This window comes from Artibeus jamaicensis, unplaced genomic scaffold (genome assembly GCF_021234435.1).
Source record: "Artibeus jamaicensis isolate MK-2021 breed Jamaican fruit bat unplaced genomic scaffold, CSHL_Jam_final contig_793, whole genome shotgun sequence".
NCBI lineage: Eukaryota > Metazoa > Chordata > Mammalia > Chiroptera > Phyllostomidae > Artibeus > Artibeus jamaicensis.
In genome coordinates, this window is record NW_026521975.1 from 10,454,076 (window position 1) to 10,478,640 (window position 24,565).

Sequence of the window (24,565 nt, forward strand, 5' to 3'; positions counted from 1 at the left end):
AATGCTGATGTCTATAAAATACTTATAAGGAAACTTTTAATACATGAATCATTTATGAGTTTGTTAGTACAACCTACTCTCATCTTCTGTTATTTTTATGGTCTGTACCTATCTGGCACACATTTTATACACATTTTCTTTTCAAGCAATGTTCTATATCCCCAATTACAGTTTAAATCCCTTAAATTCAGGAATCTGTTTTTTATTGGTTTTTATTTCCAATACCTAATCTAATAGTAGAAGCTCTCAATAAAAATTTATTCGTTTCTAAAAATGGTTAGATTTTTAGTATTGATCTAATACATGATAAAAGGGCTGGGTCTTCCTTTAAACCTAATTTAGATGCTAATTGAATTAAGTTGGTAAGATTTGAGAGTAATGTTTCCATCAAATTAAACCCTACTACATGTTTACCTTTATATATTTGTATATACATTTACTAGAATATATGTAGAACCATGATTACATCTGTATGCTATGCTGATGTGCTACAGCTCATTTCCAAAGGCAAATATTACAGTGCATTTTGGACACCTGTGTTCTCAAGATCAGTTCTTTGAAACTATATTTGGATGTATGAGCTATTAAAAGCTTCTTGTACTGAGTGACCTTTCAGGCAGAATTTAGATTGAATACTTGTGCTGGTGCTGCCTGTTGCTGAGTGGAAGACAGCAGAAAACCCTGGATTCAAACCTCTGTTGGGCTTTTGTTTTGCTTTTGTTTCCTTTCATTTTGTCTTAAGAAGATGAACAATGGAACCACGACCCTGATATCCTTGAGGAAGGCGATGAAAAGGTTGCTAAGGGCTACTGGGTGGGGAGCAAACATAGGTCTGCTTTTCGGGAAGATGGATTAGAGAAGTATCAGGAATAAAAACAGAGAAAGAACTACAAAAATGCTAATTAGAATTCTATCTTTGTTAAACTGGTTTAAACCTTGCCCTGGCCAGATAGCTCAATTAGTTAGAGCATTGTCCAGGTACACCAAGATTGTGTGTTTGATCCTCGGTCAGGGCACATACAAAAATCAAGCAATGAATGCATAAATAAGTGGAACAACAAATTGATGTTTCTCTTTCTTTCTCCTTCTCTCTATAAAAGAAAGAAAGGTAGATAAAGTGGTTTAAATCTTCTAGGTAAAAAAGATACGTAAATTACTAATGACATAGTTAATGATGTCATTAACTGAGCTGGGGAACTGTGGTAGAAAACCGACTCAGACTTGCAGACATGTTCTTTAGGATTTATTTGGAATGGTCTGGGAATGGCTTCTGGTGAGAGGACTCCAAAGAACTGCTGTAGTTATAAGCTTTTATACTGATTGAAAAGCTAGAGCTCCTCTCTACAGTTCAAGCTAGAGATAACCTATGGTCTAAAAGTTAATACAAACAGTATGCCAGAAAAACATTTTTGATATGTACGCAGAGATTGCCAGCATATTAGGTCATGCAGGCTTATGCTCCTACAAAAAAGCACATTTCATACTGAGACTTATCTATATGTAAATAGCAGTGAGAACACTCTACCATTATCATTTTAGGGGTAGTGAGTAGGTTCAATTTAGGACAGTTTAGTTTAACATCCCATTCAGGTGGAAATGTACAAAACATGGTTGAAGATACACGTCTACAGCTTAGGAGAGAGGAGGTACTTGCAGCCGAATTAGCCTTGGAAGACAGGTCAAACTTAGAACCTGAGCAACCACAATAGTATTCAGGTCACCGGGGACATAGAAGCTCAGGGAAGTAGGTATGTGTCTGTGTATCATTTCCTTCATGAAAGACAATGTGGGTGGCTTCAGGAGTTTCTCTGTGGTTCAGTTACACATAATTCCAGTGCCACCCATGCCCCCTGGTGATCAGGGCCGTGTAGAGCTACTCAAATCGCCTTTGGTTACTCAGTTCATCTCACTCACATTGCAGATTTCAGTAGTATGAGACATATTTTATTACTCCTGTGTAAGTCCTCTGCTAGGTGTTTATACCTCTGCCAGGTATAAAGATACCCAAGAAACAGTCTCTACAGTCTCCAAGAGCTTACAATTCTGTTCAAGGAAAGCTAACTCTAAAAATAAAGCAGGAGTTGGGAAGTGACAGGTCATAGAGGTAGTCTTTCTGAGAATGAACTAAGCAGAGTGGAGATCTTTAGGTAGAAAGGCTGGGAGCAGGGGGTGGGACGTTAAGCAATCAGTGGAATTTGAGATTATCCTTAAAGGAAGGCTAGGATTTGAATAGTCAGAATCGGGTGGAGAAAGCATTCTTACTAAATACTGGTTCCTGCACTAGCTAAACTATATGACCTTAGGTCTCAATCTCTTTGATACCCAATATCTTTACACATAAAATAGTAAAAATGGCTGTGTCACCTCTTATGGTTGTTGGGCGACTCAAAGTGGTGCTTGTATATATAACTTTGTAAAGTTAAAAGTACAATATGTAGACAAATTCATCATGTCAGATGAGTTCAAGTAGACAATTCAAAAAATTTGGCAATATAAGAACAGCATGGATGGAACTGGAGAGTATTATGCTAAGTGAAACAAGCCAGGTGGTGAAAGACAAACACCATATGATCTCTCCTATACGTGGAACCTAATTAATAGAATAAACAAGTGAGCAAAATAGAACCAGAGACATTGAAATAAAGAACAAACTGACAGAAACAGAGGGATGGGGGAGGGGGATGGTAGGGGAAATAAGAGGAAAGAGTTGGGGAGCATGTATAAAGAACCCACGGACAAAGACAATGAAGGGGGAGGGGAGATTGAATGTGGGAGGTGGGGGTGGGTAAAATGGGAGAGTAATGGGGGATAAATGGGGACAACTATAAGTGAACAACAATAAAAAAATTTTAAGGATAAAATATGATTAAAAAAGGAATGCAAGAACTAGGATGATGGGTAGAGAGAACGGCAAGTAGCTACCCAAATTGTATGTTTATAACATAGTCTCATTTTAGGCATCATCTGAATTTTGTCTCTGACCTAAACTATCCCTTGATTCTTTTATCCTGTAGATTAGACCACAAACTCCAAGCTTTAAAAGCACAGTTTAAACAACTAGATTTCACCAAGGATAACCTGACACAAAAATTTGAACATCATAGCAAGATGCTGGCAAGCCAGGCAGCCCAAGATGAGCTATGGACAGCAGTTCTGGCGCTCAAGTGAGTATCCAATGAGAAATCAGTGGGATTCTGTGGCATTGCGAGAGCTTACAATGGTCATTCTAAAATTGAATTTATTATGGTTCCAGCAATGGACTGTGAAGAGATCACATATTCTTAGGTTCATTCACTCAAAAAAGATTAATCTGAGCACCTGTTTATATGCCAGGCACTGTGGCACGCATTTCACCATCATCTCTCGCTTGCCAAAGTCTCTCACAGAGATGGATAATATAACTCCTCTGCAATTGAGAAACTTGTAATTCTCTGTGTGGCCAGAGAATTAAGGCACCCAGTTTAGCACAGGTCTTGTTTCTAAAGTATTTTCTAAAATACAATAGCTGAATCTCCTAGTGGATTTGTACTTCTCTGACTTATCCTAATAGAATTAACTTTATAGTTGAACATAAAGTATTCTGCTGCTTTAGAAGCTTTTCCATTTTTTGCAGGTTCACTTCAATGGAATTGAATATTGTATATAGCTATGTCATTGAAGTTCTCATCTGCTTGCACACTCATGTACTTGAGAAGCTGCCAGACCTGGTGAGAGGTCTTCCTACTTTAGCCTCTGTCCTTCGACGAAAAGTCAAGAACAAGTACATCAGAGATGCGTGGGAGTCTGTCCTGGAGGAGTGTGGGCTGCAAGAAGGTGATATCACAGCACTTTGTACCTTCTTTATTGCACATGGTAGCAAGGCAGAACACTACAGCGCCAAAGTGAGACAGATGTACATTAGGGATGTCACTTTCATGATCACCAACATGGTAAAGAACCAGGCTCTGCAAGGCAGTTTGCTGAGAGCCGTTCAGCTCATTGAGAAGGGGAAAGCAGTGAAAGCCTCTGAAGAACAAAAGTCATCCCTGAAAGAGTTGATACCAACAGTCAAAAACTAACTTCTTACCTTATGACCTAGCTATTCTACCATCTTTTTTGGACCATAAGACACACCTAAGTTTTAGAGAAGGAAAATAGGAAAAAAAAATTTGAAGCAAAAAATGTAGTAAAATATTTAATAACATAAATAACATAATATTTCACCAATGTAAATATAAAGCCACATTTGGACTATAAAACACACCCCCATTTTTCTCCCAAATTTTGGGAAAAGGTGCATCTTACAGTCTGAAAAATATGGTACTTCCAGTAATTTATCTTGCAAATGGGGAAAAATATGTACATACAATTTTGTTATGGACTTATTTTTATAGCAAAAGTTGGGGAACTATTAGAGAAATTATGATAAACTGATAAGTGCAAGAACTTATCAGTTTATCTTTCTGTGTAGCCATATTAAAAATGAAGAATCTCTGTTTTAATTGCATAATGAATGATGTGGAGTTATCATAAAGATGTGCTGTTTTAAAATATATATTTTCAATATGTATTGTTAAATGTAAAAAGGAACAAACACAAATACATATATACACATATGTAAGCCAATATATCCATAAACTTCTTCTGGAGAAATACATAAGAATGTGATAACATTGGTTGTCTTAGGGAAGAAAACTAAGAAGCTAAAGGGGTCAAAGGTAGGAGGAAGTCTTTTTACTGTAGTCCATGTGTGCATTTTGAATTATGAACGATGTGAATATATTATCTATTAAAAGACAAAACAATAATAATTACCCAATATATATTGCATGTGTTGTAGTTTCTCTCTAGTACAGTAACACAGTTATTTATACTAGAAAGGGAATGCACACACATTGACTATATCTTTACAATATTTATTGAACACCAAATGCCATATGCTAAGTGCTGTAAGCTAAATGCTGAGCTTTTGTTTGGGAGGTACAAATTCAGAACAGCAAGAATGAGGTGACACTCTGGAAGGATGTCAGGGAGAAAAGAATAAGAAGTCATAAAAGGTGATATGTTACCTTGCTGGCCTCTCACTGAAAATGAGCCACAAGAAACATAGCAAGTTTCTTGGCCAATACATCCCTTCAATCTGGTCTTTCTTCCGACTGTTTGAAGAAACCATGCCTTAGAAAAAAGAAGAAAATTTCTCCGTTGTGCTTGTTCAGTCCACTGTTTTCAATTGGCCAGTTTTCTCCATGGGGAATGACAACCCATACTTCCAAGATGCAGCATTTAAGCCCTCGCAGCAGCCACTGGAAAGTCGGAGCCTGCACTGTTCACTGCAGGGTTTCCCAGGAGTCTAAAAGTGGCAAGAGGAGATAGAGATTCCAGGAATGCAACTGGCTAGCCCCAGGCAGACCAAGGGACAATGGGTCCAGAAAGTAATCAAGGCCAAGGAAATCTGAGGAAGCATATAAAATGTATCCATTACCGAAGATTTTAAAAAATAGAATCAAAATGCAAACTTAGTCCTGGCAGGTGTGGCTAAGCTGGTTGGAGCGTCATCCCATAACTGGAAGGTTGCAGGTTCAGTCCCAGGTCTGGGCACATTATGATCCCAGTCCAGGCAGCAAGTGGTCTCTGGTCTGGGTGTGTTGGGGAGGGAACCAGTTGATGCTTCTCTCTTGCATCAGTGTTTCTCTCCTTCCCTTTCTCTCTCTCTAAAAAGCAATTAAAAATGTCATTGGGTGAGGATAAAAAAGTTTTTTCAATACAAAAATTAAGTAAGTTTATGATCAAAACTACTATCACTAAGGGATATATGATTTGGGTGAGTTCAGAGGAGGGGTATAACTGTGATGGAGAAATACTTCCTTAAAAAGTGTACTGAGTTGATCCTTGAAGCAGGCAAGCCACAAAATGCTCATTTAGGATGGATTGAGAAAGCAATGACCTGAAAGCATAAAATGACAGCAAATAGAGCACAGCTGAATGTTTCAAATAATGGAAGATTCCACGGGAAAAGCAGTTTGGAACCATCATAGGGAGCTTTAATTCTGGGCTAATGGATGGATGCTATGGACAACCGGAGGGCAACCAAAGGTTTCTGAACCCATATTAAAACAAAACAAAGCTCTCTACCAAGGACCTCCATGTCCTTGTTTTGGCTCCATCTGGAAACCACCCATCTCCTCAACTTGAAAGACTTCAGCAAACCCCCCCAAATTTTAAAGACTATTTTCATGCACAGTGATTTTCTTTTCTTCTCTACAGTTGATTTCCTCAAAAAACTCAGGCCTGGTTCTTTCCAACCCCCAGCTTTCTTTATTGTGATAAAATACAGATAAATTTTACCATCTTAACTAGTTTTGGAAGGCGGAATAGATAGCAAACCAAGGTAGGGAGGGGAAGGAGACATGTCTCACCCACTAACTCGGTAGTCCTGAGCCTGGTCAAATAAGATTGCCAAGTGTTTTGAAAATCACAAGAGAAACCATGACAGTGCAGGAGAAGTGGAGCCTTTGAAATTCTGTGTGTATCATTTCCACCATCTAAGAAAGCCTTTGGGACTGTATGTTTATCGCAAGGTCCAGAGAAGGGAAGAGGATGGGAACCTAGAAGCTGGCTACAAGCATAAAACCTGTAAAACTCCAAGAGTTGGGGAACTCAAACTAGCTAAGTGCCCACTTGCAGCTTCATGCTCAAATGCATTTTATAAATACACTTGCTATCTTATTTCCACTATACATGTTCTCTCTTGCCTGAATTCATCTCTCAAGTGAGACATAAACTGAAGAGGGGCCCCCCAACTCCTGTCTCTGCAGTAAGTTTGAAGTGTTCAGTTCAGTGGTATTAAATACATTTGTAATGTTGTGTAAATGACAGGGGAACTCAAGAGTTGCAGATTTTAGCTTCATGGGAAGGGGGTATAAGGGAACTAAATGGTAATGGAAAAAACATAATAAAGAGTATATAAAAATATTTTAGCTTCAGTCATAGTTAATAGGCTTAAGTAATTAATGCATGTCTAAAGCTGTTATTCCAGGAACCAGCATGACCTACGGGGACTCCAGGGTGTTGGCACTTTGTGTCCCAGGAGGTCTGCAAGTGATTGAGATGGCATCTGATCCATCGTGTTCCAGGAAGAGACGGCCCATGACATATAAAAAAAATTATTGATTAGCAGATAAAGAAATACTAGGAATATTGCCACTGGACAGCAACTCTTACCTGATTAACCTTTTTCCATACCCCTTACCTACCCCTTCCTTTTCCTTATAAAAAAGTTTGGCTGGAGATGAGATGTGAAGATGGTTTTTGAGGGTACATAACCTGCCATCTTCTCGGATTGCCTGAATTTGAATAAAATGCCCATAGAGATTCAATACTTGTCTCTACTTACTGGTTCTGGTAGTGACAGGCAGCATGAACATAGACTTTTCCAGTTTCATAATCGTGACCATCATCCAGGTCTAGAATTTATAAAACTGAAACTTTATATCCTTTAAACAATAAATCTCCCGGATCCTGGCAAACAACATTCTATTGTCTCTATGAGGTATTGACATGAGAACATCAAAAATTGCAGAGAATTATTATGAGTTTATCTGAGCCAAACGGACTACATATGTCAAGGAGCAAGATTTCAAATGCTCCGGAGAGTAAGAGTTTTGTAGCTTCTTTTATGCATTTGAAATGAAGAAGGGAACAGTAAGGAAGAGTCCGTGAAGGTGGGAGAAAGCAAGGCACGTACTGGATTACAGAGTGGTTAACAGGATTGTGTACTCTCTTGAGGGTAGTTACATCTATTTCAAAACTGAGTTAACCTAGATGTGTTACTGAGCAGAGGTCCAAGGGGGGCAATATTTGGCCCACCCAGGGATGTCAAAAAAAACTGTTACAGAACAGATACACTGGGGCCCGGACTCCAGAGGATGGTATACTAATACCCTCCTGACCCCCTACTAGGCCTGATCGTCCGCTGCCAATTGGAAAGACATCTCTCAATGCCAGAGATTTGTGAAAAGGAAACGAAATGTTTATTTAATGCTATTCAGACCATACGTCTTCATTAAAATATCAGAATCCTCTAGGATATCTACCTACGCACACAGAGCTCCCTTCTCCCCCTGCCCTAACTCTGGGTACCATGAATAAGGAAAAGAGCACATGTCCGTTTTTCCCTGCTGCTGGTACCGTCAGCTGTGTCGCTGTCCAAGCAGGATCGACAGTTAATCCAAAGTCATGTGGCACCTTCTCACGGTCCACTGGCAAGAGTTCTTTGTACCCATTTTTCCAAAGTCTCTCCTGCTTTCAAGGCCACTTGCCAAAGGGAGCACCCCAAAGCCGTGTGGGCCTCTTCTACCAAAGCTGCAGGGGTCCACACTCCACCGGAAGTGCCTGTCTTTCTTCTTCACCTGGCTGCAGGGATCTCCATTCTGGCAAAGCTGCGAGCCTCTTTCTTTTACCTCGCCAAGAGGGGCTCCTAACCCTTCCCAAAACTGCATGACTTTCCCCTCCAATGGCTGCCGTGCTTGCGTTTAAATCCCTGCACAGTCCTCCTTTGCAGCCCCATTTCCAACTCCTCCTACAATCAGTTACACCTGCCAGGACTCCTATACTCTTCTAGCTTTACTGGGCTGCCATAGTGAGTCTGGGCAAGTGTGGCCCCATGGTGTGGAGCCAATCAACTCCAAGCTCTCACACAGGCACTGTAACTCAGGGGACCAGCCCCCAGTTACATCCCGGATAGAAGCCACTCCCTTCTCCCTGGCTCAAAGCATGGCCACAGCTATTTAACATATCTATGAAACCAGTTAAAGGTTATAGATATGTTAAATGACCATTCTAGAGGTTAGCTGTGAAACTGTTGTTATGCAAAACAATTCTCAATGGCCCTGCTCCATTTGTCCCTTCCCCCAATTGACACCTGTGGGGGGGGGGTGAGGACATCTTAACATTTCCTGGAAACCTTGAGTTCTGAACCCCATTACGAATCCCTTTTTGGGGGGCCCCCCTCCTGGCTGCGCCCTGTTACAGATGCACAGGAACAATGACAAAGAGAAAACCTTTTAGTAAAAAGATAGAGCCTAGGGTGAGAGAACCCCCCAGGACCTGCATTAGGAATTTATGATCAGATCACCCTGTGAGTTTACTTTCCATAGAATCCTTCCCCCCCACCCCCATCCAGAGGCTTGGTTCCTTTAAAGTACTAAGAATCAGTCTTAATCTGCCATTTCCCAGGCAAAATATATTTTTCATAGCACTCAATGCCAAGTGGAAAAACTTATTTCAAAATGCATAAAATAGTAAACTATTTTGGCCTCCTTGTAATTTTGATTGTTCTAGATTGATTGATTGATAATAGAATACTGCATCATATACGATGCACGTGACTACTGAGCTTCAGACAGCCCTGCAGTTTGTTTCCCAAGTTCTTAGGAGGGAAGGCAATCCTAAAACAACCAATCTTTGAGCGGCAGGCAGAAGAACGGGAGGGGCTACGAAGGGAAGTATAAGGGTCTCTATAAATTGTACAAGTTTGCTGATTCTCTAAGCACAATCTTTTTTTGGCACTCAATCTCGGAACTTCGGATAGCAATATAAGAGGCTTAGTTACGAGTTAACAGAAACAGGTGGTTTGAGGAGTACTGGGGGAAGAACTTTTAAACCTTGCTTGGAGGTTTCCCTTTTCTGTCCACGGTCGGCAATTCCAGATTTCTGCAGCCTCTGAGAGCTCCCTGCACCCAAGCTAAAGCAGGAAGTGCTGCGACACTGGAGCAACCCTGGGCGTTGCTGTCCAGAGGCGGTGCAACAACGCGGTGCTACGACCAGTGCGCGGCAGCCCGGGAAGTCCCGCCTCGCTGAGCGTACTTGGTCTGGGTCACTGGGCGGTTCTATGGATGGGCGGGACGTGTTTCGGCGGGCAATTGTGACGTCACTAGCCCTTGGTGGGTTGCTACAGCAGACGAGGATGATCAAGCTTTTCGGCTTTCCCCGAAAAGGGCGGAGGGGTGGCTTCAGAGCTGCAAGAGACACAGGAGAGCTGGAGCATCGGGGTTCGAACGCTGCCCTCACGGCGCCGGTAAAACGGAAGTCCTGCTCCGGGTGGAAGCGGTGGCTCTGAGGCTGCCCCCTGGGCAGCAAAGGGAGCATCCTCTCCTGGTAAGAGGGAGAAGGGAAGCTTGGCGCGTATCTCCCGCGGTGCCAAAGAGGAGTCCACCAGCTGCGCTGCAGAAACTTAATACTTCGGAGCAGCGAGAACGTTCATTTATTTTCTTACTAGACGTTGGTCTTAAACATGGACAAACACACCGCCTTCAGAATAGTATTTACCTGGTCCGCGAGGGCGCCTTTTGCTTCAAGACGTGTTTGATGCTTCCAGTATTGAATTCTGATAGCTGCTTGGCATAATATCTAAACATAAAGCTGTTAATTTCCTTTCTCCTTGGTTGGGCCAAAAATACTACTTTTGTCTTTTGGGTGTTGATGTTGAAATATGCCTTTTTAGCATATTGAAATGGCTGTACCTAAAGACGCCATCCCTTCCTTGTCGGAATGCCAGTGCGGGATCTGCATGGAAATCCTGATTGAACCCGTAACACTGCCTTGTAATCACACGGTCTGTAATGCATGCTTCCAACTGACTGTGGAAAAGGCGAATTTATGCTGTCCTTTCTGTCGCCGCCGGGTCTCTTCGTGGGCCCGGTACCATGCCCGAAGAAATTCTCTCATCAATAAGGAACTGTGGGAGATCATTAAAAAGCACTATCCAAAGGAATGCAAGATTAGAGCCTCTGGGCAAGGATCGGAAGAAATCGGTGAGTTAAACCCAGCATGTTTGGTGGCCAAAAAACCAAAATCCCTTTAAAAATGAATTACTGCTAATCCTTTTTTTAAAAAGGATAAATTCGAAAGCCGGATTGAAGGGAGGCTGGGTTCTTTGGGCCTCAAAGTCAGTGACAAGATGGCTGTGTTCAATTGGTGTTTGTTGGGTTAACATGAAAAAAAGAGAAAAAAAACTAAAAAAAGAATTGCTCACATTGAGTCTTTAGTCTCATGATTGTATAAATGTTCAGATGATCAGTAGAGGTAGTACAGCAACAACAGAGATAAGGAAAGGACCGGATTCCCGTATTGCTTTTACTTTCAGTTACTTTCTCTAATTTAACTTGCTGATACATCTCCATCTTAGGCATGTTTTGACCCTAAAGTAGCTTTCTGTGACCAGTTCCCTCTGATTAGGCCATTTTTATTTAAAGCCCTCCACAGTGTGGACTCAGTAGCTATTGCGTATGCCCCAAATGGGGCAGTTGACTGTAGTGTCTTGATCACTTATGTGAATCAATAAGCTACGCAAATGTTTTTTGTCTCAATGTGGTGTCTGTGCTCAGGTGTACTTGCCTTTTAGTTGTTGTTGGAATTATTTTTATTGTAGTAAATATATATACAGCAAATTCTGCTGTTTTAATCATATTAGAGAGAGGGAGGGGGTGGGGAGAGAGAAACATTGATTTATTTAAATCCACTTATTTAAGCATTCAGTGGTCATTTCTTGTATGTATCCTTACCAGGGATTGATCCCACGACCTTGGCATAACAGAACAGCACTCTAACCAACTAAGCTACCTGGCCAGGGCTTATTTTAACCATTTTTAAGTGTACAATTCAGTGGCATTAATTACATTCACAAGGCTGTATAATCTTTACCACCAGCTGTTTCCAAAACACTTTTATCATCCCCAATTTTTTAACTATTAAGCAGTGACTCCCCATTCTCTCCCCACCTTTCTAATCTACTTTGTCTCTATGAATTTTCTTATTCTAGATATTTTCTGTAAGTGTGTTCACATACAATATTCGATTTATTATGTTTGGCTCCTTTCATTTGGCATAGTGTTTCCAAGGTTCAAGCACATTGTAGTATATATCAATGCTTTATCTCCCCCCCCCCCCCCCATCCCCAGCTGGTGTGGCTCAGTGCATAGAGTATCAGCCTGTGAACCAACAAAAGGTCACTGTTTTGATTTTCAGTCTGGGCACCTGCCTGGGTTGTGGGGCCAGGTCCCCAGCTGGGGGCATGTGAGAGGCAACCAATTGATGTATCTCTCGCACATCGATGTTTCTCTCTCTTTCTCCCTTCCTTCCCCTCTCTCTGAAAATAAATAAAATTAAAAAAATACTGTATTCCTTTTTAGAGCTGAGTATTTTATGGAAATATATATATAATGCTGTTTTGAATCTTGGTATGCTGTATATTTTATTTTAAAAAATACTTTTAGAGAGAAGAAGGGAGGGGAAAAGAGGGATAGAAACATCAGTTAACTGCCTCTCACATGTGCCTCGACCAGGACCCAACCTGCAACCCAGGCATGTGTCCTGGCTGGGAATTGAACTTGAGATCTTTTGCTTTGCAGGACTAACCCAACCAACTGAGCCACACTGGTCAGGTACATTTTATTGATATATTTTATCTGTCTTTTCATCCACTGATGGATATTTGGGTTTTTTCCACCTTTTGGGCAAGTATTTGAATATATTCTTAGTTCTGAATTGCTGGGTAATATGGTAATTCTATGTTTAGTTTTTTGAGGAACTGCCAAACCTCACATGGCTGCACCATTTTACATTCTCACCAGCGATGTATAATGATTCCACTTTCTTCACTTGTTCTTTTTCTTTTCTTCCCTATAGCCATCCTAGTAAATGTGAGATTGTATCTTAGTGTGTTTTTTTAATTGTGGTAAATTATACATAAATTTACATTTCAACCATTTTTAAGTACAGTTCAGTGGCATTAAGTACATTCACATTGGTGTGTAACCATCACCACCATCTCTCCACAATTTTTCATCTTCCCGACTGAAATTCCATATCCGGTAAACAATAACTATTAACATTTTACTATGCTTGCTGTGCCACATAACTCTCCATCCATCCATTGGTCTTATTTTTTCATTTCTTTTACTTTCCCTTAAATATATAAGTATATATATTATTAGATATTATTATTAAATTATAGTTTTTCTTTTCATGTAAGATTCACATATAATGAGATGCACAAATCTTCATTGAACCTTCAGTGGGTGTTCACATATATAAACCTGTGTAGTTCAAACTTGTAGAATATAGAACCATCACCCCTGAAAATTCCCTTGTGTCCCTTCCTGTTAATTCCTACTCCCATACCCCCAAAAGTCAACCACTGCTTCTCTTTTTTCTTTTACCATAGATAGTTTTGTTTGTTCTAGAATTTCATATTGCAATATAAGTGGAATTCTATGAGTTCCCTTTTCAATTACAGTTTATATTCAATATTATTTTGATTTGTTTCAGGTGTGTAGCATAGTGGTTAGACAATTGTACTTTACAAAGTGTTCTTCCTAATATTTTTGGTACCCACCTGGTACCATATATAGTTATTATACTGTTATTGACTATTATTTCCTATGCCTCCTTTACATCCCCATGACTATTTTGTAACTACTAATCTATACTTTTCAGTCTCTTCACCTTTCCCTCAAATCCCCTTCCCTCTGGCAACCATCAGTTTAGTCTGACCTTTGTATCTATGAGTCTGGTTCTGTTTTGTTTGTTCATTTATACTGTTCTTTAGAGTTCGTATAGAAGTGAAATCAGATGGTATTTGTGTGTCTCTGACTGAGTTACTTCACTTAGCATAATATCCTCCAGGTCCATCAATGCTGTTGCAAATGGTAAGGTTTTATTCTTTTCTATGGCTAAATAACATTCCACTGTATGTAAGTACCAAGCTTTTTTATCCATTCATTTATCCATGGACACTTGGGTTGCTTCCATACCTTTGCTGTTGTATAATGATGCAGTGAACATAGAGGTGCATATATATATTCTTTCAAATTAGAAGTGGATTTGCTTCATCATAAAGCCTCCATTTTTAAATTTTGGGGGAGCCTCCATACTGTTTTCCACAGTGGCTACAGCAGTCTGCAATCCCACTAACAGTGCACAAAGCTTCCCTTTTTTCCACAACCTTGCTAATGCTTGTTTGTGAGTTTGTCAACAGCCATCCTAACAGGTGTGAGGTGATATCTCACTGTGGTTTTAATTTGCATTTCTCTTACAATTAGTAACATTGAGCATCTTTTCATTTGTCTATTGGCCATTTCTCTTGAAGAGTCAAGGGGAGAATCTGTTCCATGCCTTTCTCTTAGCTTCTGGGTGTTGTTGGCAGTCCACGGTGCTCCCTAGTGTGCAGCTGCACAACTCCAGTCTCTGCCTTCAAATTGCATGGCCTTCTTTCAGTGTGTCTCTGTCTTTACATGGCCAGTGCTTCCATCTCCTCTCTGTGTTTCTTTCTTACGAGGACATCAGTGATAGTGAATTAAATCCACCCCACTCCAGTCTGAACTCAATTTAATTACATCTACAACAACCCTGTTTCCAAATAAGGTCACATTCTTAGGTACAGGGGGTTAGGACTTAGTCATGAAGTGTGTATTTTTTTTTTTTTTTTTTTAAGATTCCATTTGTTTTTAGAGGGGAATAGAGGGAGGCAGAGAGGGAGAGAAACACTGATCAGTTGCCTCTTGAGCACGTACAACCAAGGACCTGGCCCTGCAGCCCAGGCATGTGCCTTGACCCGGACTCAAACTAGTGATCTGTCCATTTATGGGATGATGCCCAACTGAACCACAGCAGTGAGGGCCACTGAGCCGGGGCTGTTAGGGCGGCGTGTATTATTTTCTGCAAGGTTCTTTTAGTCAGTATAAAGTTGAAGATTCATCCTTGTGTTATGGGTTTACTGGTTGGTTGGTTGGTAGGTTTCTTTTTTAATCCTCATCAGAAGATATGTTTTTATTGATTTTAGAGAGGGAAGAAGGGAAAGACAGAGAGAGAACAAACATTGATTGATTACATCCTGTACATGCCCCTATCCCCTACCGGGGATCAAACCCACATCCTAGGCATGTGCTCTTACCAGGAATCGAACCTACAACCTTTTGGTGCACAGGATGAAGCTTCAACCAGCTGAGCCACCCAGCTCAGGTATTATTACAGTACCGCAGGGTAGTACTGGTTTATTTATTTCTTAATTTTTAGTATCATTTTACTGTTTGTATTATACTTTGCTGGCTGTTCTGCGGTTGGTGGTGCCTCAGCCATTTCCAGCTGTGAAGGTTCTTGTACAGATTTTTTGTGGCCATATGTGTTCATTTTTTCTTGTGTAAGTATTGAGTGGAATTGCTTGGTAATAGGGTAGGTGTATGTTTGGTTGTATAAGAAACTGCCAGATCCTTTTCCAAAGGCATATTTTTTAACCCCAGCAACAATTTACAGTTGATCCTTGAACAACTGGGGTTAAAACTGCATGGGTCCACTTAACATGCCGGGTTTTTTTTCCAGTAACACCTGTACTGTTTCAGTTGCAGTTGGGAATTGGTGGATGTGGAGGGCTGACTGTATGCATTGCTCTATGCCATTTTATGTAGGGAGAGGAGCATCCTTGGATTTTAGTATCCAAGGATTATCCTGTAACCAGAGAATGGAAGAGTAATTTTATAAACAGCTTAATTCAAGCTCAAGTTAGATACTTTTTTGGGGGCGGTCCAGTATTATTGGACACTGAGTTCTTTAATTGGGTTTTTCCTTCAGAATAAAATAAAAAGTATGGGAATAAATTCCTTTTAATGAATTCTTTTAAAAGATTTAATTAATTAATTAATTAATTTTCAGAGAGAGGGAAAGAGAGGGAGAGAAACCTTAGTGTATGAGGGGAAAAAAATGCAAAACCATATCAGCTGCATCTTGCATGCCCCCAACTCAGTACCTGGCTTTGCAACCCAGGCATGTGCCCTGCCCAGGAATTAAACCAGAGACCTTTTGATTTGCAGGCCAGTGCTCATTCTACTGAGCCACATCAGCCAGTGCTCTTTGAATGACTTCTTCCTGCCTAGGAAGAACAATCATTATAAGAAAGCCATAGTAAGTACTGTAGAAACATTTAATTTAAGAGGAAGTTAAGGGGAAAAAGGGGGAGGGATTTGGAGGAAGGGGAAAGAAGGGAGTGGAAAAAATGAAAAAAACTGTACTTGAAAAATAACTAAATAAAATTAAAATAAAATAAAATAAAATAAAATAAAATAAAATAAAATAAAATAAAATAAAATAAAATAAAAAGAGGGTTACAATAGAAGTTTTAGAGTTACCCAAAACTGAGCAGTGTTGAGACTTGTTTTTGGTGGATCCCAAAAGTTGACCATCACACTGGCATTTAGTGTATAAAACTGATGTTTTCACATTCCTCATACACTTAGAAATTTTAACCCCTGTGTAAAACTGTATGGAATTTCCTCAAAAAACTAAAAATGGAACTGCCTTTTGACCCAGCAATTCCACTGCTGGAATTAATACCCTAAGAATACTGAAACATCAATTCAGAAGAACCTATGCACCCCGATGTTCATAGCAGGGTTATTAATAATAGCCAAGTGCTAGAAACAGCCTAAACGCCCACCAATAAGCGACTGGATCAAAAAAACCTGTGGTACATTTACATAGTGGAATACTACACAACAGAAAGAAGGAACTCCTGCTATTTGCGGCAGCATGGATGGAACTGGAGAGCATTATGCTAAGTGCAATAAGTCAGGCAGTGAGGGACAAATACCATATGATCTCACCTATAAGTGGAACCTAATCAACAAAACAAACAAGCAAGCAAAATAGAAACCAAGACATGGAAACAAAGAATAAACTGACAGTGACCAGAGGGGAGGGAGTAGGGAACAATGGGGGAAAGAAGGGGAAGAGGCAAGGAACATGTATAAAGGACACATGGACAAAGACAGTGGGGCCTGGGATTGAATGGAAGGTGAGGGAGGGCAGGGTGGGGGAGAGTAATGGGGGAGAAAATGAGGACAACTGTAACTGAACAATTCATAGTAGTAAAAAAAGGAATAGCAAATAATTGCTGCACCTAGAATGAGGCATAGAAAAGACAGTTTTACTTTGTATGTCTCTGGTTGAAAAAGTTACTGATCTTAGCTTAAATTTACCTTTTGCACAAGTAAGTAAACTTTAAAAATCTCAGAAATTCCATATTTAAAAAAAATTACAGTTCCCAGCTCACTATAGAGTAGCTAAGCATCTTCTGTAAATTGCATGTTCCTTTCTTAATTGGTCTGCAGAAAAACTTGTTATATCCTGAACATCTATTTTTTAAAAGATTTTATTTATTTATTTTCTTTCAGAGGGAGGAGAAGAGAGGGAGAGAAACATCAATGTGTGGTTGCCTCATGTGTGCCCCCTACTGGGGACCTGGCCTGCAACCCAGGCATGTGCCCTGACTGGGAATTGAACCAGCAACCCTTTGTTGCCCTGGCTGGCAGTCAGTCTACTGAGCCACAGCAGCCAGGGCTGAACATTAAGTCTCTATTGATTTATGTATTTTGTAAATGACTTCTCCTAGTTTGTTGTTTGTTTTTAACTATGATTTGTCTTCATGTAGAGGTTTTCGGTTAGTTGTGATTATTCTTATGGTTGTACAAGGAGACAAAGCATGTCTACCTACCCTTCCATCTTGTCTGGAACTTACTGATATAGTTTTAATGGAAGACAAAGCTAGCCATAAAATTCTGTGTTGCTTCTTAAAATTATTTCCTTTCTTTCTTAATCTGAAACAGTTAATGATTATCAGCCAGTTCATCTGTTAAGTAAACCCGGGGAATTGAGAAGAGAATATGAAGAGGAGAAAAGCAAGGTAGGAACTAAATAGTTACTGGTTTTTGGAAAAATTCTCTGCTGTGTTTTCAGTTTCACATTTTATATACGGTTATATGTGCTTATAAAAGTAGTATATACTGAAGTATAGACAATTTAAATGTACTTTATAAAGGCTCTGTTTTTTACATATGTTCACAGTAGTTACAAACTAGCTTTACTTTATTTATGCGTAATTGGTGCTCTGATGTGATAGATATCCCTAAGCATTTTTATTTCCCTGAAGCTTTGAGCTTAAAGGACAGAAAAATTGTGGTAGATTATGGGTCTTTTAGTCTATTAAGGATGCTGTAACAAAAATTCCATAGACTGGCAGGCTTGAACAATAAACATTTCTCACGGTTTTAGAGGTTGGGAAGTCCAAGATCCAAAGTGTTGGTAGATCTGGTGACGGGCAGACAGGAATAGGAAGCAGGGGGAGGGAAGACAGGGAGAGAAAGAGAGGGGACAGGGAGAGGGAGAGGAGCGAGACAGTGGGAGGCAGAAGGACAGAGAAAGGTCATCTTTCTTGTTTCTCATCATATCAGGGTCTTAATCCCATTATCCCATTCTTGAGGACTTAATCCAATTACTTCCTAAAGGCCCCAACTCCAAATACCATCTCATTGGAAATAAGGGCTTCAATACGTAAATTTGGGGGGGATACAACAATGAGTTTAGATGAAGAAAGTATAAATTAGAGCTCATTGTGAATGATGGTAGGTAAGGAAAAGAGGAAGTAATGCTTACAGTGAAGCCTTTGAACTTCACTAGTACTAAGAGAGCTCTATTATCCCCTACCCTCTTGGTTAGTATAGTGCACTGTTGTCCAATAGAAAGACAATGTAAGTCTACATTCATTTTATATTTTTCTGGTAGCCACATTTTTAAAGTATTTTTTTCCTAAAGAATGAAATTAATTTATATTTTATTTAACCCATTATATCTAAAATATTTTATCAGTATAAAAGTATTGTATAAAATTATAATTATATGTGAACTATAATCATAATGTGATTAGACGTTAATTATATAAAGTTATAAAATTAATCATAAGATTTTTACATTATTTTTGCTTAGTCTTCAAAATCTTTTGTACTCATAATACACACTGCTTTGGTGTAGTCCCATTTCAGGTGCCTAGTAATGTAGCTATTGGCCACTATACGGACCATGCAAGTCTAGAAGAACCAATACCAAATACATAATTATAATAAACTTGATTGTCAGCATATTGGCTAAGCAGTGTTCTTAAGTAAGGGTTTTAAAGGTATCATTTAATACTTACAGCAGTGAGAACAGGCTCTATTTTAACTGCACATAAAAGTAAACCTAACTCTAACTACCTTAAACAGTAAGAAAATTGTAATTATTTGCAAGTCCAAAGGTAGAGGCTTCAGGGGTGGTTTCATCTATACCTCTAGCTCCAGATCTTTGCTAATTTCTGTCAGCTGACTTTATCTTCAGGCTGATAGCATGATGTCCTCACCATTCCAAACTTGTTTTCTCATGGGACTGCATGAAGGACGTATGCTTGGGTCAAATCCTTTGGAATTCTAAAGTGATTCTTGTTTGGTTGGTTGGTTGGCTGTTGGTTGGTTTTGGTTGGTTGGTTGGTTTTCAGAACTGTAGTTTAAATGACTATAAGTATGATCTTAGATCCTAGAATTAATTAGAGTTTGAGTCTCTACTCTGCCACTTACTGTTTTAAGAAAGTTATTTGCTTTTGTTTGTTTCTTCATTTGTAAATCATGTAATAACCATTGTGATTGTTTCTCCAGCTATCATTCCACTCCTGCCCACTGCGTTTGGGGATTCTTCTAAACTTCAGGGATGGGTTGTATAAGTCTAAGTCAGTTTTATTATTATATTCCCTTTGCTGGGGTTTGGTTCAGGAACCTGGCCTGAGTTAGTCAGCACATGGCATTTTGTTAACTGAAGAAAAGTATTATCTGGAAACAAGTCCACAAATGTGTGACATGTAGTGGAAAGTGTTATTGAGGACTGAGGCAAGGTGGGATGAGATTTTGGTTAAGATTTCATTGGGCTGACTGGGGAAGGCTTCATGAGAGATACCTTGAGTTCTGCAGGAATTTGCCTCTCCAGATGTGTACTTCATTTGAGATATTTTAATTCCTGCTAATTTCTTTATTTTAAAAAAAAATTTACTGTTCTTGTGAAATATTGCAAGTATACTAAGTAGGGTTGTTCTCTGTTAATCATTTTTAAGGTGGAGGCAGAGCGACGAGCCAATGAGGAAGAAGAAAACAAAGCCAGTGAAGAATATATACAGAAATTATTGGCAGAGGAGGAAGAAGAAGAAAAAAGACAAGCAGAACAAAAGAGAAGAGAGATGGAAGAACAGCTAAAAAGTGATGAAGAACTGGCAAGACAGCTAAGCATTAATATTGTAAGTTTTAGGAGAGAACTTTGAAGTATCAATATTCCTATTGTTTTAACTATGTAATTTTCAAAGGTTCAAAGAAGTGTTACCCATAACTACTTCTGATATATTTGCTCTGCTTAAAACTTGTGCATATTTTTTCAATTTTTGCATATTGTTACATATTTGCTCTAATCCAAGTATACTTTTTAAAACTTTTTAAATGTTATTAGTATATTGAAATTATGTAGAAAAGCTATTCGGTGAAAAAGTAAAGCTTCCTTTCCTGACTCCCATTCTGTTTCATTACATTTATCCCTGTTCCCAAAGGTTAGCACTGTTAAGAGTTTCTTTTAACTGTTTTTATTTTTAGTTACCTAAAAAGGACTTATCAGTTACACTATTTTTTCCTTAGCTTTCCTCATTTGCTATACCTTAGAGATTATATTTTGGTATTACTACATGTAGTCTATAAAGAGTAGCATAATATTCCATTGTATGGATATGTTATTTTCAGAAAGTGAAGCACAGGCTACTCTGTGGAATAGCTATTCTGTCTCACTGCTTTACTAATAAACTCTTTTTCACTTTAAACCAAAAGGGGGAGACGATAGAGAGAGAGACATTAACTTCTTCATATATTAAACCTGGATTTTATTATCTTACTGTAGTTTAATTATATTGCTTAGGGGAAAATGAATGAATGAAAGAATGATAAAACACATGCTTAATGTGACCCAGCAATTTGAAAGTACCTGGTAGAAGCACCCTGGGAATTCTTCGAAAATACAAACTTCTGTACCTGTTCTAAATCTACTGAATGAGAGTCTCTGGGGACAGGACTTAGGGAGTAACATTCCCAGAGGCATCTAGGGAAGTCTGATGTGCATTCAGGCTTGAGAGCCTCTAAAAACAATTACTCTGCTTTAAATTAACAGAAAATTAAATTAAATTAAAATGTACTCCCTAAATTAAGTTACTTTTGCAAAAGTAACTTTTATTCCAGGTATAACTACAGCTCTTTGAATTTACCCTTATACATCGAGATAGTTATAAGAAACTTTTCATTAGAAAAATTAACAGAAATTATCAGCTAATCATGTTAGTATCATCATGCCTTTCGTGCTCTATAATATAGAGTAAAAAATGCAATTAATGTAGACCAACTTGAATGGATTTACTCTTGTTCTGATTTTTACATGGTCAGTGTTATTCAAAAAGTATGTAGAACTTAAATGTAAGCATAATTTCTGAAAAATACTGTCATGCATTCTGAGTTCATTAGTTGAATTAATAGCTTATTTTATTATAAAATTGTTTGTAACATGTCCGTTATGCTTTTTCTTGTTAAAGAACCATTTCTGTGAGGGAAAAGTCTTGGCTTCTCCCATGAATTCTAGAAAATCGGATCCAGTCACAAGCAAGTTGCAAAAGAAAAATAAAAACAAACAAACAAATACTGGAGATATTCAGAAGTAAGTGAACATTACTGTTGATTGATTATCTATTGACCATCTACTGTATGCCATTGTGTTGTTGTTCCTATAGTCCACTGACTATCAAACTTTAGTTCGTGCACTCTGCATGAAAGCCTCTAGATGGTCTGAGACTGATGTAAAGTAAAACTAAGAGGGCTGCTCGTGGCTTAGATTCCTGGCTAGCATGAAGAGAGATGTGAAGGGGTTTTTTGTTTGCTTTTTGTTTTTTAATCTTCATTGCTCAGGGTTTCCACAATGTTCACATTTTCTCAAAATTAACTGGTTGGATTCCCCACCCCCTTGGTTTAGTTCGATTCAAGTGAGAAAAGCTGGCCCCATATAAGGTCATCCTCGTTGAAGGAGTTTATAATTTGGCATCTGGGTCATTCACTCACCCTCTTTTTCCCAGTTTATGCATTACATTTCTTCTCTACTATACAAAAAGCATGAGTCGGGTAGTCACAGTGGAGTGATGATTTAGCTCTTTACATTGCCCCTCCAGCAGCAGGTGGAACTGATGACTTTATGGGGATATAAGCTTTCCCATTGTGATTTATAGTTGGGAAAGTTGGAGAACCACAGTCAAGACTTCAAAAACATATAAGGGCTTTTGGTTCAACTGAGTAAATATGTGCAGTTTGCCTTCTTCCAGAATTCATAGAAATTTTGGATTTGTGGTAGTGGAGATTTGAGATAGGGGCACTTAGATTTAGGTGGGGGCAGAGTTAAATGAAAGGGTTGCTATTAAAATACAAAACAGATACGACAATATCAGTATTTTTAATATTATGCAAAGTAGAAATCAAGAGAAAAGCCATTAAAAGGAGGAAAGCAGAGAGATTGAGTAATTATGTTGGGTTGGCCAAAAAGTCTTTTAGTTTATTCCGTAAAATAAAAGGAACATTTTTCATTTTGACCCATGACTATTGATTTGGATATTTTGAGTATATCAGCTATCTCCCACTATTGGCTTCTAGTGGGTAGAGGCCAAGGGGTCTGCTAAACATCTTCCAATGCATAAGGCAGCCCCAGAGCAAGATTTATTTGGTCAAAATGTCAGTAGTACCAGGAAACTCTGCAAATCACTTTTGACACATTAGATCAGTCACAGCACCGTCTGCGTACACTATTGTGTTTTAATTGTTTTTACCTTTCTTGAAAAAATAAAACATAATATGCTGAAAATATTGCAGATCTTCTTCTATCTTTAATATTAAAATGACCACAAAAATTCACCAATTTTGATAAGTGTTTAAAGAACTTTTAAAAAAAATTTTATTTATATATTTTTAGAGAAAAGGGAAGGAAGGGAGAAGGAGGGAGAGAAACATTAATATGTGAAAGATACATCCATTGGTTGCCTCTTGCATGTCCCCAACTGGGGACCTTGCCTGCAGCCCAGGCATGTGCCCTGACTAGGAATCCAACCAGCAACCTTTTGGTTCACAGACTGGCACTCAGCCCACTGAGCCATACCACCCAGGGCAGGATAAGGTTTTTTTAATGCATGCTTGATAGGACAACTGTCACAGTACAATTTAACAATTGTTTTAAATGAAGTTAAAGACAACTAAGGACTACTAGAGCCATCATACTGAAAAAACTAAACAAACTTTTTTGTCCAACTCAATATACTACTCTGCTTAAAGCATATAACTTATGAGTCTTCATGCACTTAAATATATATATTTTGGAATATACAAAAAGAAAAAATTATTTGAAATACAGTGGACCTAATAAAATAACAAATTTTATAAACTGGTGAATTTAAAAGCAGAAATTGGGAAACTAATGGATTAAAGTTTAAACAGAGTTAGGAGATAAGATCTAGTCTCTAGACTATATGAAGAATTCTTATATAACTCAACAACAAGATAAAAAATGGACAAAGAACTTGAATAGACATTTCTCCAAAGATGTACAAATGGCCAATGAGTATATAAATAGATGCTCAACCTCATTAGTCATTAGGGAAATGTAAAAAACCACAGTGAGATACCACTTCACACCCACTAGGATGTCTATCATCATAAAAAAGGGCGGGGGGATAACAAATGTTGGCAAAGATGTAGAAAAATTGGACTCTTGTTCATTACTGGTGTGAATGGTGCGATCACTGAGAAAAACAGTTTGACAGCTCATTAGAAAGTTTAGTATAATTACTGTATCACTCACTATTCCATTCCTAGATATTTACCCAAAAGAACTGGAAATGGATATTTTAACAAATACTTGTACACAAATAGCACTTCAAATAGCCAAAAGTGGAAACGGCCCAAATATTAATTGAAGGATGAATGGGTAAACAAAATGCATATCCTCAAAATGGAATATTATTCAGCTCTGAAATGGAATGACAAGCTGATACATGCTATCTTGTGGATGAACTTCAGAAACACACTAAGTGAAAAGCCAGACACACAGAGTTCCAGATATTTTTTTTTTTAAGATTTTATTTATTTATCTTTAGAGGGGAAGGGAAGGAGAGAGGAAGAGAAATATCAACGTATGGTTGCCTCTCGTGCGTCCCTGCTGGGAACTGGCCTGCAACCCAGGCATGTGTCCTGACTGGGAATCGAACCGTGACCTTTTGGTTTGCAGGCCCATGCTCAATCCACTGTGCTATACCAGCCAGGGCCCATATTTCTTTTATGTGAAATAGCTAGCATAGATCAATCTGTAGAGACAGAAAGCAGATTAGTGGTTGCCAGTAGCTTAGGAGATGTGGGAATGGGAAGTAGCTGCTTAATATATACAGGGTCTCTCCTTTGGGGATGATGAAAAGGTTCAGAGCTCAATAGATAATTTCGATGGTTGTACAGCTTAAAGAATGTACTAAATGCCACTGAATGCACTTTATTTTTTTAAATTTAAAATTTTTTTCTTTATTTATTTTAGAGAGGGAAACAGGAGGAAAGAAACTTAAATGTGTGGTTGCCTCTAGCATGTCTCTTATTGGGGACCTGGCCCACAACCCAGGCATGCGCCCTGACTG

The 24,565-nt window shown here is 38.8% G+C and overlaps 2 protein-coding genes across 3 annotated transcripts in view; both read left to right on the plus strand.

Annotated features, from left to right (window-relative positions):
* The first annotated feature begins 634 nt into the window (after positions 1-634).
* SMCO1 (single-pass membrane protein with coiled-coil domains 1) lies at positions 635-4,771 on the plus strand. The gene is made up of 3 exons (XM_037147443.2): positions 635-795; positions 3,015-3,164; positions 3,614-4,771. Exons 1-3 carry the CDS (start codon positions 746-748, stop codon positions 4,056-4,058), a joined length of 645 nt encoding a protein of 214 aa, XP_037003338.1. The 5' UTR covers positions 635-745; the 3' UTR covers positions 4,059-4,771.
* Positions 4,772-10,489: 5,718 nt separating this feature from the next.
* RNF168 (ring finger protein 168) overlaps positions 10,490-24,565 on the plus strand; it is a 30,775-nt gene continuing 16,699 nt past the window's right edge. Inside the window, exons 1-5 of one of the 2 annotated variants that reach the window (XM_037147441.2) lie at positions 10,490-10,790; positions 12,387-12,419; positions 17,634-17,710; positions 19,940-20,119; positions 21,446-21,567. In XM_037147441.2, the coding sequence (XP_037003336.2) occupies positions 10,490-10,790; positions 12,387-12,419; positions 17,634-17,710; positions 19,940-20,119; positions 21,446-21,567 (713 nt within the window). The remainder of the gene's footprint in view (positions 10,791-12,386; positions 12,420-17,633; positions 17,711-19,939; positions 20,120-21,445; positions 21,568-24,565) is intronic. The other variant, XM_037147442.2, reaches the window with a different exon arrangement.

Coding starts and splice junctions, on each gene's coding strand:
- SMCO1 (XM_037147443.2), top strand. CDS start 746: ATGAACAATGGAACCACGACCCTGATATCCTTGAGGAAGGCGATGAAA. Junction 796..3,014: donor TTGAGGAAGGCGATGAAAAG/GTTGCTAAGGGC, acceptor TTTATCCTGTAG/ATTAGACCACAAACTCCAAG. Junction 3,165..3,613: donor ACAGCAGTTCTGGCGCTCAA/GTGAGTATCCAA, acceptor CATTTTTTGCAG/GTTCACTTCAATGGAATTGA.